Source organism: Pongo abelii, chromosome 1 (assembly GCF_028885655.2).
Source record: "Pongo abelii isolate AG06213 chromosome 1, NHGRI_mPonAbe1-v2.0_pri, whole genome shotgun sequence".
Taxonomy (NCBI): domain Eukaryota; kingdom Metazoa; phylum Chordata; class Mammalia; order Primates; family Hominidae; genus Pongo; species Pongo abelii.
In genome coordinates, this window is record NC_071985.2 from 64,536,955 (window position 1) to 64,549,835 (window position 12,881).

Here is a 12,881-nt window from a genome sequence, read left to right on the forward strand (position 1 = left end):
ATAATATATGGGAATACTTTGGGTCAAAGTTTTCCTGCATTACCTTGGATGCCAAAGAGGTAGTTTGGTGGCCAAAAAGTATCTTTTTTAAGAAGCTGTTGTAGCTAGTCTTCATGAACATGAGAAGTTTCCATAAAGGAAAAAAAGAAAAAGCAGTGCTCAGTGGCCATTTGTTACTGTTAATCCGTATCTAAAAGGTACATACTTTCTTCAGAGAGGGAGAAAATGGCATAGCCTCAGCACAATTAAAAAAAAAAAAAGCTTTTTAACCAGTAGGAATTTTTGAATAGTTTCAAAATAATATTGATAATACCGCACTTCTGGTCAATTTAATAAAACACTCTAAATTTCCTAAAAAGGTAGAAAAGCTATAAAATATCTAAACCAAATATTATTGGTTGTACTTAGGAGTGGATCTTTTATTATGAACTTTAAAGGTAGGGTTCTGATTTTTGGCTTCTAGTGTGTCATGTACTTTACCACTGCTCAACATGTTTTCAAATTCCCAATATAATAATCATATTTTAGGGAAAATCCAGGATTTGGGTATGTGATATATCGTTAGAATCCTTGCTTAATTAACAAACAAATTAGGTGTGTACCCTATTACCTCTCCTGACCTCAGAATTCTTAAAATTGAAGGAGGCAAAGGAGGAGCCCCAGTAGGACATTTCTGTAACTGCAGACTTGCCTTCAGAAAAGTGAATATGACTCATGGAAAACTCAGATGCTGTCGTAATTTACACGCAGCTGCTTTTTGTTCCCAAAAAAAAAGATCTGAAGAGTCAGCAAGTGAGACATAAGATAGATACAAGGTTAATTAACTAGGTGTAAAGGAGAAAAAAAAAACTCATATATGAATCCTTAAATCCTTGGTAAGACTGAGCTACAAATTTCGTCCCGTAAACAGGTTTTATTAAGTTAAATCAGTGTCTCTAGGTTAAAAAGGAGTAATTGCTATGAATTGCAGATATCCTTCATAATAAAACTGCCAGTTTCTCAATAGTATTAATGACACTTTGAACAAGTAGAGTTTATAAACAGGAACATACAAACTCATGTGAATGTCATGGGTTCTTCAACCTATGAGCATCAATAATCTTGGCCAATAAAATAATGAACTTTATTATCAGCTCCACACCTTATTGGGGATTAAACAAAGGTGAGAAGCAAAACTCAATCATTATGCTGGATCTGTGTGGAATGCCTTTAACAGAGGCATATATCTGAATAGAGGCCACACATTTGCTCAGGATGACCAAAGGGAGTAACATAATTTTAGCCAGAAAAAAAGGCACACAGAAAGACCTAACTTGGAGTAATGAAACTACTGAGATGAAATGAAATGTCCAGCAAGGTAATAAGATGAGATCTGTTAAAACGATTTTTAAATGTGTAAAATATTTGAAGACACTGCAAAAGAAGTTGATGCCATAAGAACACAGAAAGATACTATCATTAAATCAATCATTAAGAAAATGTAAATTAAAACCAAAATGGCATACACCTATTGAAACTGAATATACCAAATTCTGCTTATGATGCAGAGCAACTTGAACTCTCATACATTGCTGGAGGAACTGCAAAGGTGCACAGGCAGTTTAAAAAACAATCATCTATCCATTTTCTAATAATCGGTGACAAAGCAATCCCATTCATAGGTATTTATCCAAGTGAAGGAACATATTCACACAAACCTGTACGTGAATATAGTAGCTTTATTCATAATCACCAAAAACTGAATTCACTGAAGTAGCCTTCCACCTGGTGAATGAATAAATTTGTACATCCATGGCAACGCAATACTTCTTGGGAATAAAAGAATGAACTACTGATAATATGGATAAGTCTCAAGCATCATGCTAAATAAAAAGCCAGACTCAAAAGCCTCCATTAGCTGGGCATACTGGCATGTACTTGTAGTCCCAGCTACTCAGGAGGCTGAGGTGAGAGGATTGCCTGAGCCCACGAGTTCAAGGCTGTAGTATGCTATAATGTCTGAACAGCCATTGCACTTGGGCAACATAGCAAGACCCTGTCTCTTAAAAAAAGTCTCCATTTATATAGCATTCAGGAATAGGAAAAACTGCAGGGAAGGCAAACACATCAATGGCCTCCTGAGCTGGGGTTGGGAGTTAATTACAAAGGGACATGAGGGAATTTTTAGGGGTGGTGTGACTTCAGTATCTTGACTGCTCATGATTACATGATTACATGTTTGACAGAACTCACAGAACTCTACACTTACAAAGGAAAAAAAGTTTTGTTTTTCTAGCTTAACCAAAGTGGTACCAAACCTTTAAAATATCAAGCTTAGAAGAAGGGCTAGAACATGTCCATATTTTACCTCATTAGAAATAGAGAATAGGATGTTGAAAGTGGTTTGTGCTTTAAGAAGACTGAACCAAGCTAGTAGCTCGGATTTGGGTGTCCACCACCTCACCTTCCAGGTTTATAACTGGTAATTCTGCTCAAGAATCTGTCCTCAGTGTTTTCAACATCCAGAATTAATTTGAAACAAACTACATCTAGTTCATAAACAAAGCTAGAATTAAAAAGGATTCCTGTCACAGGCCAAAACTAGTCTACAAACCCTCAGGGTGGCCAATTCTTGCTTTTAACAACAGCCAAAGATATTAAAGAATTCCATGAATACAGAGATGGATTTTTAAAAATACAAGTATATATAATACTAAAACCCTCAGGAAAGCCAACATCTTGAGGTACTCTGGCTCCAGAAGAATCCATTTCTGTGGGCCATATTCCAAGATCTAAGAGAGGTGTATCTGTTTGACTTTACTGAGTGGCTTTTCACCTGACAGACCAGACAAACTTTAAAAGCTTTCAAGTCAAACTTTGGTAGGCAAAGGTAAAGTATGTCTTTTTTTTTAAAGTAGGTGAGCCTACAGGTCAATTTGTCAAAAATATTAACTAACCACAATTATGAGACACTACACACAGCGTAGTTCCTGCCTTCATGGAGCTCAGTTCTGTTCACTGGAGTGGGTTTTATTAGCAAGATACCCAATAAATAGGAGTGTGACTGGCCTGTCCAATCTCGAAGTCAGAAAAGGGCCATGGGTAGCATCACATCCTTAGAGACTGGATGCAGTCACCAGCCTTTGAGGAAAGAGGGAAATTCATCCCAACCTGTCATGCTAGCTAAGAGAGCAAAAAGTCAAGAATATGAACAATGTGACCTAGGCTCTGAAAGCTGACCAAGACACCATCTAAATAAACCTGGACTGACAATGAAAGGACTTTTGTTCTCCCTTAAAATAATGTTCAAAATAGCAAGGAAATAGACCTTCAGATCTGTCTTGTGTCACCTGGTCTTTCATGTGACAGTCAAAGATCCACAATGTGAAAGTGGGATTAACCCATCTGTGAAGTTCTAGTCTGTGCAGTCACAATTGACCACTGCAGGTCTTAACAAGAGGACCCTGTGGGGACACAACAGACTTCAATTCTTTAGCCAGCTTTTCCTTGGCTCAGAATATGGAGAGAGCTGGAGACCCTCCAAACCAGAGGATGTTCCCTGGTCTTCCCAGGAGAGAAATGAACCATCTTTTGTAAAAGTAAGTTTCAAGGGCCAAGTGTGGTGACTCATGCCTGTAATCCCAGCACTTTGGGAGGCCAAGGCAGGTGGATAACTTGAGGTCAGGAGTTCAAAACCAGCTTGGCAAACATGGTGAGGTCCTGTGTCTACTAAAAATACAAAAAAAAATTAGTCAGGCATACTGGTACATGCCTGTAATCCCAGCTACTTGGGAAGCTGAGGTATGAGAAGTGCTTGAACCCGAGAGGCGGAGGTTGCAGTGAGCCGAGATTGAGCCACTACGCTCCAGCCTGGATGACAGAGTGAGACTCTGCCTCAAAAAAAAAAAAAAAAAAAAAAAAATTAAGTTGCAAAACACCAATGTAAAGGAACTCTCAACCCCTGCATTACATGATTAGGACAACAAATAGAAAAGTAATAAAGTTTAAGATCATAAAAAAAAAAAGCAACAAAGAAGGGAGAGGGAAAAACAAAAAGAAAAAAAAGCAAGACCTGACAGTTCAAATGATTTCAAATGGAAGAAATAAAAGCTAAAACAAAAATTTTAAAACAATGTTTTTGAATAAAAAAGACTAGAAAGTTAGAAAAGGACATCTTCACATCTCAATAATATTGAAAAAGTTTTTTATATAAGACTGAAGTAGGCATAAGGGTAAATATGTGATAAGACTGAAAAGAAATTTTAAGGAAAGGATTAACCTATATTAAAGCAATAACAAAAAAAAAAAAGGAGTTACCAGAACAAGGAAAAACAAAAACCTAACAATAACAACTAGAAGTTGAGGGATAAGGGTCTGATAAAACTTCTTTTCGTGGGGGTCAGCAGGCAACAGATCAATGTATATTTGGCTTCTCAGGAAAGAAAAGGAAAGAGGCAGAGAACAGAGATGCCCTCTTAAAGCTTCTCCATTTGCCCAGAAGCTCGTATCTCTGACAGCACTTTGAGCCCCATCTGTTCAGCTGGTGGTGTGGTTTCCTAATCTGGCAAACCCAGAGCTTAACAGGTCCTACACCAACTAGTGAATATCCTGAACACGTTCTCTTTTATTGCAGACAGTCACTTTTATAATCATACCTTATGTACATATCAGAAACAATTTGGAAGTAAAAAGCCAAATCTTACCAAAAATAAGTTATTTATTGCTTTAAAAAATAAACATTTATAATAGAATGCCAAATTCTATTTAATCTAATGTGTTAACAAAAGCATAATATATTCCAGTAAACAAGGATTTCCAACTTATCCTGTAACTAAAAAGTCAACTAAACAGTTGGTTTTAGCTAGAGACAAACATCAGTCACTGCCACCAAATTCTATTATATAAATCTATTTTGCTTCACATTTAAGGAGAAACTCAGCAGAGGGGTCGCCCTGCTCCTCCCCACTAGAAATGTACTGAAAAGTGACAAGCCCACAGAAGGAAAGGCTGTATAAGGAAGTGGGAGCTTAAGTCAAATTTCTACTTTCATTACCTTGAGGGGAGGTGAAGGAGGGTGTTATTTTCATCAGGTCAACATGGATGACAGTTTGATCATAAAAAACAGCCCACGTTAAGATTTCATTTGTGAAATATGGTTAGCATGATCATGTCCTAATGATTTCTTAGGGTTTGGCAGTGTCTCTGGTCACATGCCCATACCTAGGTTTGAGAGAAATGCTAATACTGTACCCTGGGTCTTCCTCAGATGCCACAGTGGCTCCTGCCCTAGGATGACTAAAAATACGGCTCTCCTTTCCTTAGAGATACTGGCTCACTATCAAGAATAGAGGTAGGGAGGCATTGTGAACTCCAGAAGAGTTGAGTCTATGGAGTTTATTCCACAGTGGACACATTAGGCTTTTTAGAGCTACAATGAGATTGTCAGTAATAGGCGATCACCTTTTTATACCTATGAAACATTTCTTAAAATTCTCTTGGGTTTGGCCCAAAAGAGTGACCAGATTGAAAACTACTCTGTTATTCTTAAGGACAAATGCAATTCCTTTAAAGTTACAAATCAGTACTTATATCCTATAGTTGAGCATGTCTTCACACCATCCCCTGTTTTTGGCCTCCGTATAAACAGATGCATTGCACTGCTGCATGGTATATTCCATCTCAACCAGCTGGCGGCATCCAATGGTTAACTTTTCCCTAGGAGAAAAAGAAATGTTAAATCATTGCAAGACAGCTAGTCAGAGAAATAAAAATTCTTTTTCATTTTATTTTACATTTTAATTGACAAATAAAAACTATATATATATAATGTATAACATGATATTCTGAACTAGGTATATACTGTGGAATGGCTCAATCAAGCTAAATAACATATGCATTATTCCACACACTTATTTTTGTGGCAAGGACACGTAAAATCTACATTTTTAAAATTACTATTTTTAAAAAAACTTTTTTTAGAGATAGAGTCTCAACATCTTGCCCAGGCTGGCCTCGAATTCCTGGGCTCAAGTGATCCTCCTACCATGGCCTCCCAAAGTGCTAGGATTACAGGTGTGAGCCACCACACCCAGCCTTGGTTATTATTTTTAAAAGACACGGTCTCACTCCTGTTGTCCAGGCTGCAGTACGGTGGTGCAATCACAGCTCACCATAGCCTCAACCTCCTGGGCTCAAATGATCCTCTAACCTTAGCCTCCCAAGTAGCTGGGATCACTGGTACACACCACCACACCTGACTAATTTTGTTTTGTTTTGTTTTGCTTTTTTTTTTGGTAGAGACAGGGTCTCACTATGTTGCCCTGTCTGGTCTCATTCCTGGGCTCAAGCAATTCTCCCATGTTAGCCTCCAAAAGTGTTGGGATTGCAGGCATGAGCCAGTGCATCTAGCCAAAGTCTACTTTCTTCGTGATTTTCAAAATACAATAAATTGTCATTAACTAAAGTCACCATGTTGTACAACAGATATCTGAACTTATTTCTCCTATCTGAAATTTTGTGTCCTTTCACCACCATCTCCTCAAAGCCCCCCATCCTCCTAGCCCCTGGTAACCACCATTTTATTCTCTACTCATACTTTTTTAGATTCCACATATCAGTGAGAACATGTGGGTATCTGTCTTTCTGTGCCTGGTTTATTTAATTTATGTCTTTTAGGTTCATCCATGTTGTTCCAGATGACAGGATTTTCTTCTTTTTTTAAGAGTGAATAGTATTCCACTGTGTATATATCCCACAATCTCTTTATCCATTCGTTCACTGATGGACATTTAGGTTGATTCTGTATCTCGGCTATTGTGAATAGTGCTGCAATGAACATTGGAGTGCCGATATCTTTTTGACATACAGGTTTCATTTCCTTTGGATATATTAAAAATTCTATTCCAACTGCATGGCTTACCCCTTGGATTAAAACATCTTAACATAAGCCCATTTCCTACTAAGAGAGGTCCTTCAGAGAGTAAGGTAGAACTAGATTGTTCAACCAAGCCCGTTATATAAAAGGCTATGCTTAGGCATCCAGCTTTGCCTGTTGGTGGCAGGTCCACCATGGAAGAAGCCCTTATTCCTGAATTCTAGGAATCACGCCAAGGTTGTCTTCATGTTGGCTATGTAAGAATTTGTGCAACTAAGTGCTTTTATCTTCCTATGTTATTTGTTTGTGCTAATCATAATTGATGGTATTTTACCTCAAATATCAAAATGTATTTCAAATCCCAGTGTTAGACCATTATATTAAGAATTTTTATTTTTCTCTTATTTGGCTTGAGAGTAAAGAGGCGGACTGGAGGATATTAAGAGGATGTACCTCCTGAAAGGAACAGATACTTGAGAGGGGTAAGGAAGTTGACAGAGTTTCAATTCTTAGAAATATTGCTGAGACAAATTACCTAGCAGTTACCAAAGGAATGTTAGTAACCTTAAACCAAGGGTGGGGAAGCAGGGAGTGCTTAATATGTGCCATATCTACTTCACAATTTTACTTCAGGCAAAGCCAGCCAGGCTCTCAAAAGCTAACATGAGCCTACAAATTGTGGAATCCCAAATTGTAGGACACCAATCCATTATATTATATCTAGCATCTAGAATTCAAAGTGTCAGAGAATTCAATCCCGTAAATAACTCTTTTAATCTACTGGGAGATGGTCTATGTAAGTTCACAAAGAGCACCCAACATCTAGTATAGCATCTGGCATGTTAAGTATTCAAAACTGGCAGTCATTTTTATTATAACAGTTACACTGTCATTACTTCCTTGGCTTCTGAGATAGCTCTGCCGTACTCATGGTGTTGGAGAGAACCACTAGCTACCTCTCCCACTGCCCCTCCCACATGACAGATCGCTTGATGGAGGGTGCAAAGGAAGAAGAACTGAGGGGACAATCAGAACTCGGGACAGGACAAGGAGTAGTGACAACACCGAAGTAAATAATAATAAAGTAAATATACCATATTTGGAATAATCTCACTTCTTGACAATGTGTGGTTTCTCTGAGACTGATTAAAGCCTGACTTTTGGGTGTCTCACATCTGTAATCCTAGCAACTCAGAAGGCTGAGGCAGGAGGATCATGAAGTCCAGGAGTTTGAGAGCAGCCTAAGCAATACAGTATGACCTGCTCTCTAAAAGTAATAATAAAAAAAATTTAAATCTGACTTTTGGCTTTGTGTAACCCTAATCTCACTTTCTACATTTAAAGTTTAAAAATAGTGCTATGATGCTGCCAATTCTTCACAACTACTCAAAAAAATGATTTTGAAACACTCTTAAGAGATTCAAAATAGCAGAGATATAAATGTTTTCCTATAAACTTAAAAACGAAACAAACTAAAAGAGTAGGCCCCTATTCCTGTCCTTATTTATTCCACATGTGAAAAAAATATCCTTCAGTAACTAGACTTTTGAATCTATTTCTGTGTCTTATCTTTTTCTTCCCCTCACCCCTTGTAATTAGGAGGTGAGCTCTATCTTCTCTTTTCCTCCTAGTGGCATTTGTTTCTTAATTCACGTGAGTTAGTATTCTGGACAATGGATTATCACCTACAGATTTTGCTTCCTGTAGCAAGTTCTGTCATCACTGGCTGAGAAAAGTATTGGCTGTTTTTCATAGTGTCTGCTTGGCCTATACTTTTTATTAGATCATGATGACAGGCATTCTTAAGTTCCTTTTCCTGGTGGTTAATCTGTAGAATGACAGAATATTGGCTGCAGGGGCACCTTAACACCTCTGCTTGTCTTCTGCAGCATCTCCAGTGAGTCATCTGACCTCAGCTTTTCCCTCCTGGTGATGGGACACTCACTATTGTGAGAGGCAGTTCACTGCTAGATAGTTCTTCCTTTATATTGGGCCTATAAAAACCATCTATCTGACCTGAGTCTGCCTAAATTAAAACAAAAACTCTCTTTCCCTTCTTCCTCTGATAGTACAAATATTTTATGTCGCTATTTCTTTTTTTCCAAGAGGAATTATTCCAATTCCTGATCCTTTTGAGAACAGAGCTCAAAACTGGAGGTTGCTTCTGGTTCTGCGATTCATGAGATTCTGCAAAATAACAACCACTATTTCTCTAGATTTTCCTATTAATGGTATCAAATTTGCTTTGACCAAATCTCAGGTCAAAATAACTGGAAATTTTATCAAATCAATTTAAAAATAATTCCACACAGTTTTGTGATTCCTTTCACATAACCAATTTGGTCAAAATGGCATGGTACTAGTGAATTTACGTGATCTAATTCCAGTGTTGGATGCAATTTTTCCAAAATCCAAGAATGAGGTCTATAATGGATATGTGTTTTACAACCCTCTGAACTTTTCTATTTTTCTGAATTTTCTGAATTTTCTATTGCAAATTTCTATATTTGCAATGTGTACGTCAAATAAAAGAAAAATGGAATACAATGTAATATATAAAATATAAAAGCAGTATATAATAGCTAACATCAACGGTAAAAGAATGAATACTTTCCTCCTCAGATCAAGAACACGATAAGGAAGGCTTCTTTCACTATTCAACTTTGTACCATTTTGTACAACTTTGTAAAACTTTGTACTATTCAACATTGTACTAGAAGTTCTAGCCAGAGCAATTAGGCATGAATAAGAAATAAAAGAGATCCAAACTGGAAACAAAGAAGCAGAATAATTTCTATTTGTAGATCCTAAAGAAGTCACAAAATAACTGTTAGAACTAATAAACTAATTCAGCAAAGTTGCAATGTAAACGATCAACACAAAAAATCAATTGTATTTCTATACATTAGCAATGAACAAGCAGAAAAGGAAATAAAACAATTCCACTTATGATAGCATCAAAAGTAATAAAATACTCGGGAATCAATTTAATCAAAGAGGTATAAGACCTGTACACTGCCCATATGCGGTGGCTCATGCCTGTAATCCCAGTACTTTGGGAGGCTGAGGTGGGCAGATCACAAGGTCAGGAGTTCGAGACCAGCCTGGCCAACATGGTGAAACCCCGTCTCTACTAAAAACATACAAAAATTAGCCGGGCCTGGTGGCGTGCACCTGTAATCCCAGCTACTCAGGAGGCTAAGGCAGGAAAATTGCTTGAACCCAGGAGGCAGAGGTTGCAGTGAGCCGAGATCGCGCCACTGCACTCCAGTCTGGGCGACAGAGTGAGACTCTGTCCCAAAAACAAAAACAAAAACCACTGCTGAAAGAAATTAAAGAATATCTAAATAAGAGAAAAGGCATCCTATGTTAATGGACTGTAATATTTAGTAAGATGGTAATACTTCCCAAACTGATCTACATTGTCAATGCAATTTCTATCAAAATCCCAACAACCTTTTTTGTAGAAACAGAAAAGCTGATCCTAAAATTCAGATAGAATTGCAAGGCATCCCAAATAACAAAATCTTGAAAAAGGAAAATGTTAGAGGACTTAGACTTATCAATTTCAAAACTCACTACAAAGCAACTATTACCAAAACAGTTTGGTACGAGCAGACAGACAGACATCCAATGGATCAGAACAAAAAGTTCTGAAGTAAACCCTCACAAATATGGTCAACTGATTTTCGTCAAGGATGCTAAGACCATTCAATGGAGAAAGAATGGTCTCTTCAACAATAATGCTATTAGGAAAACTTGATATCCACATACATGTATATGGATGGATGAATGCATGAATGAAGCTGGACCCCTTACCTTACATCATATACAAAAATTAACTCAAAATGGATCAATGGCCTAACTGTAAGAGCTAAAACTATAAAAATGTTAGAAGAAAACACTGGGATAAATCTTCATAACCTTAGGTTTGGCAATGGATTCTTAGGTAGTCTTAAAAGCATGGGCAATGCAAGAAAAAAATACATAAATAATCAAAATTAAAAACTTCTGTGCACCAAAGGATACTACCAAAAAGTGAAGACAACTTACAGAGTGGGAGAAAATATGTGCAAATTATAAATCTGATAAGGGTCTAATATCCAAAATACATAACATGTTGAACCGCCAGGTGTTGATGTGGTTAATAAGGACAAGGCAAATTAAAAGTAACCATCAAGTCTTTATTCACTTCTTGCCACAGTATAAGCAAGGGGCAAAATGAGAGGTGCTAGTTCTCCAGTGTTTCATTACTTCCCTAGGAAAGGGTCAGATAAATATGCACTGCCGGGTTGTCGGGGTGGGGCACACTGTCTCACTGCTGAGAAGCCCTGAAGAAGGCTGCTGCCTCTCTGCATCTTCATGAACCTAGGGGCCCATGGGAAGGAAGAGGAGGAAGGGCTAGAAGCAGAAAAATACTGAGTCAGATAAGAGAGAAATACCTTAGTCAAAGCCTCCAAAAGGAAGTCTCAGTGGAGGCACCTGGAAAGCGCCTCAGCCAACTCCCCCATCTCCTCATAAAAAGGCCTCCAAACAGAGTCACCTGAGCTAGGAATGCAGCTGTGTGTGAGCGTGGCTGCAGGGAGTCTCAGTCACTGCCAGTAAGTACCAGCAGAAAACAGCATATACTGGCATGGAAAAAAAAAAAAAAGACACTTATCTGAGGAATGCAAGCCTGTTTAAACTATCAGGTCCAGAGAGGCACTGGAATGAAACAGCAGTCACATCACTCCCCCTTGGGCTAAATAATTATCTCTTGAAGCCACTTGCTATGTGGGCTCTAGGCTAACTGACAAGAAGAAGCCATAACTGCCATATGCTGGACACCCTAACTCATACCCTCTAATTCAACAATGTATAGCCAATCACTGAACAATGATATCTCTGTCAACTATTGAGAATTCCTGTCAAATAACTTTGTATCAGCCCACTCCTTGTTCTCTCTGCCTTTAAAAATTTGCTTGTAACAAGGGCTGAGGGTACACTCCCCAAGGCAACTTTAACACACACCAGGGGCAGCTGTCTTCACTCTGGCTCAAGTAAACTCTTTAAATTATATTTTGTGCCTCAACTCTTCCTTTTAGGTCAACACTTCCTTAGGTATGAGGAAAGCAGCTTCACCCATTGAGTTTGTCAGATAAAGCCTTGTAATTGTCTATAGTGGGCTCAAACATCACATAAGATTTTGGCCTGAGGCCAAATTCCTCATAAAGAATTCTAATAACAGAAAGAAAACCAACCCACTAAAAATGAGCAAAGGGCTTGAATAGACATTTCTCCAGAAGATATACAAATGGCCAAATAGCACATGAAAAGAAGTTCAACCTCTTCCCTAATTAATATTAGAGAAATACAAATTGAAATCACAATGAGATACAATTTCATACTTATCAGGATGGCAATAACTAACCAAAACCAAAAAAAGGGAAAATAACAAGTGTTGTCCAAGATGAAGAGAAGTTGGAACTGTTGTACATTGTTAGTGGAAATGTAAAATAGTGTAGCTTCTGAGAATTAGAATCTCACCCAGGAATTCTACTCCTAGGTATATGACCCCCAAAATGGAAAATAATTATAAGAATTCAAATATTTAAACACAAAGAACAATACTATTTATAATAGTCAAAAAGTGGAAAGAACCCAAACGTCCATCAAGAGATGAATGAATAAACAAAATGTGGTGTGTATATATGTGTGTGTGTGATGGAATCTTATTCAGCCACGAAAAGGAATGAAGTATTGATATATGCTAAAATGTGGATAAACCTCAAAAACATTATGCTAAGTGAAAAAAGAGAGATATAAAGGTCACATGTATACGTCGGAGATGGGGTGCATCTGATTGCCTGGTGTCAGAAATGTGTTGTGATGAGTTTCAGAGCAAGAAAAACAGTTTGGTTTGGTATCCGTCTCATACAGTCAGGTACTTTGAGGCTGATGTCACAATCTAGTTTATTATCTCATAAAGGAAAAAACAAACAAAAACCTTACATACTTGCCTAACAAACATGTCAAAACACTTTATCAG

At 37.7% G+C, this 12,881-nt stretch overlaps 1 protein-coding gene across 14 annotated transcripts in view; it reads right to left on the bottom strand.

The window, feature by feature from the left end:
• Positions 1-5,358: 5,358 nt before the first annotated feature.
• Positions 5,359-12,881, bottom strand: part of SWT1 (SWT1 RNA endoribonuclease homolog) — a 130,685-nt gene continuing 123,162 nt past the window's right edge. For all 14 annotated transcript variants that reach the window (XM_009240090.4, XM_054550331.1, XM_024250228.3 and 11 more), the window contains one exon: positions 5,359-5,694. In XM_009240090.4, coding sequence (XP_009238365.2) covers positions 5,565-5,694 — 130 coding nt within the window. In that variant the 3' untranslated portion in view covers positions 5,359-5,564. The remainder of the gene's footprint in view (positions 5,695-12,881) is intronic.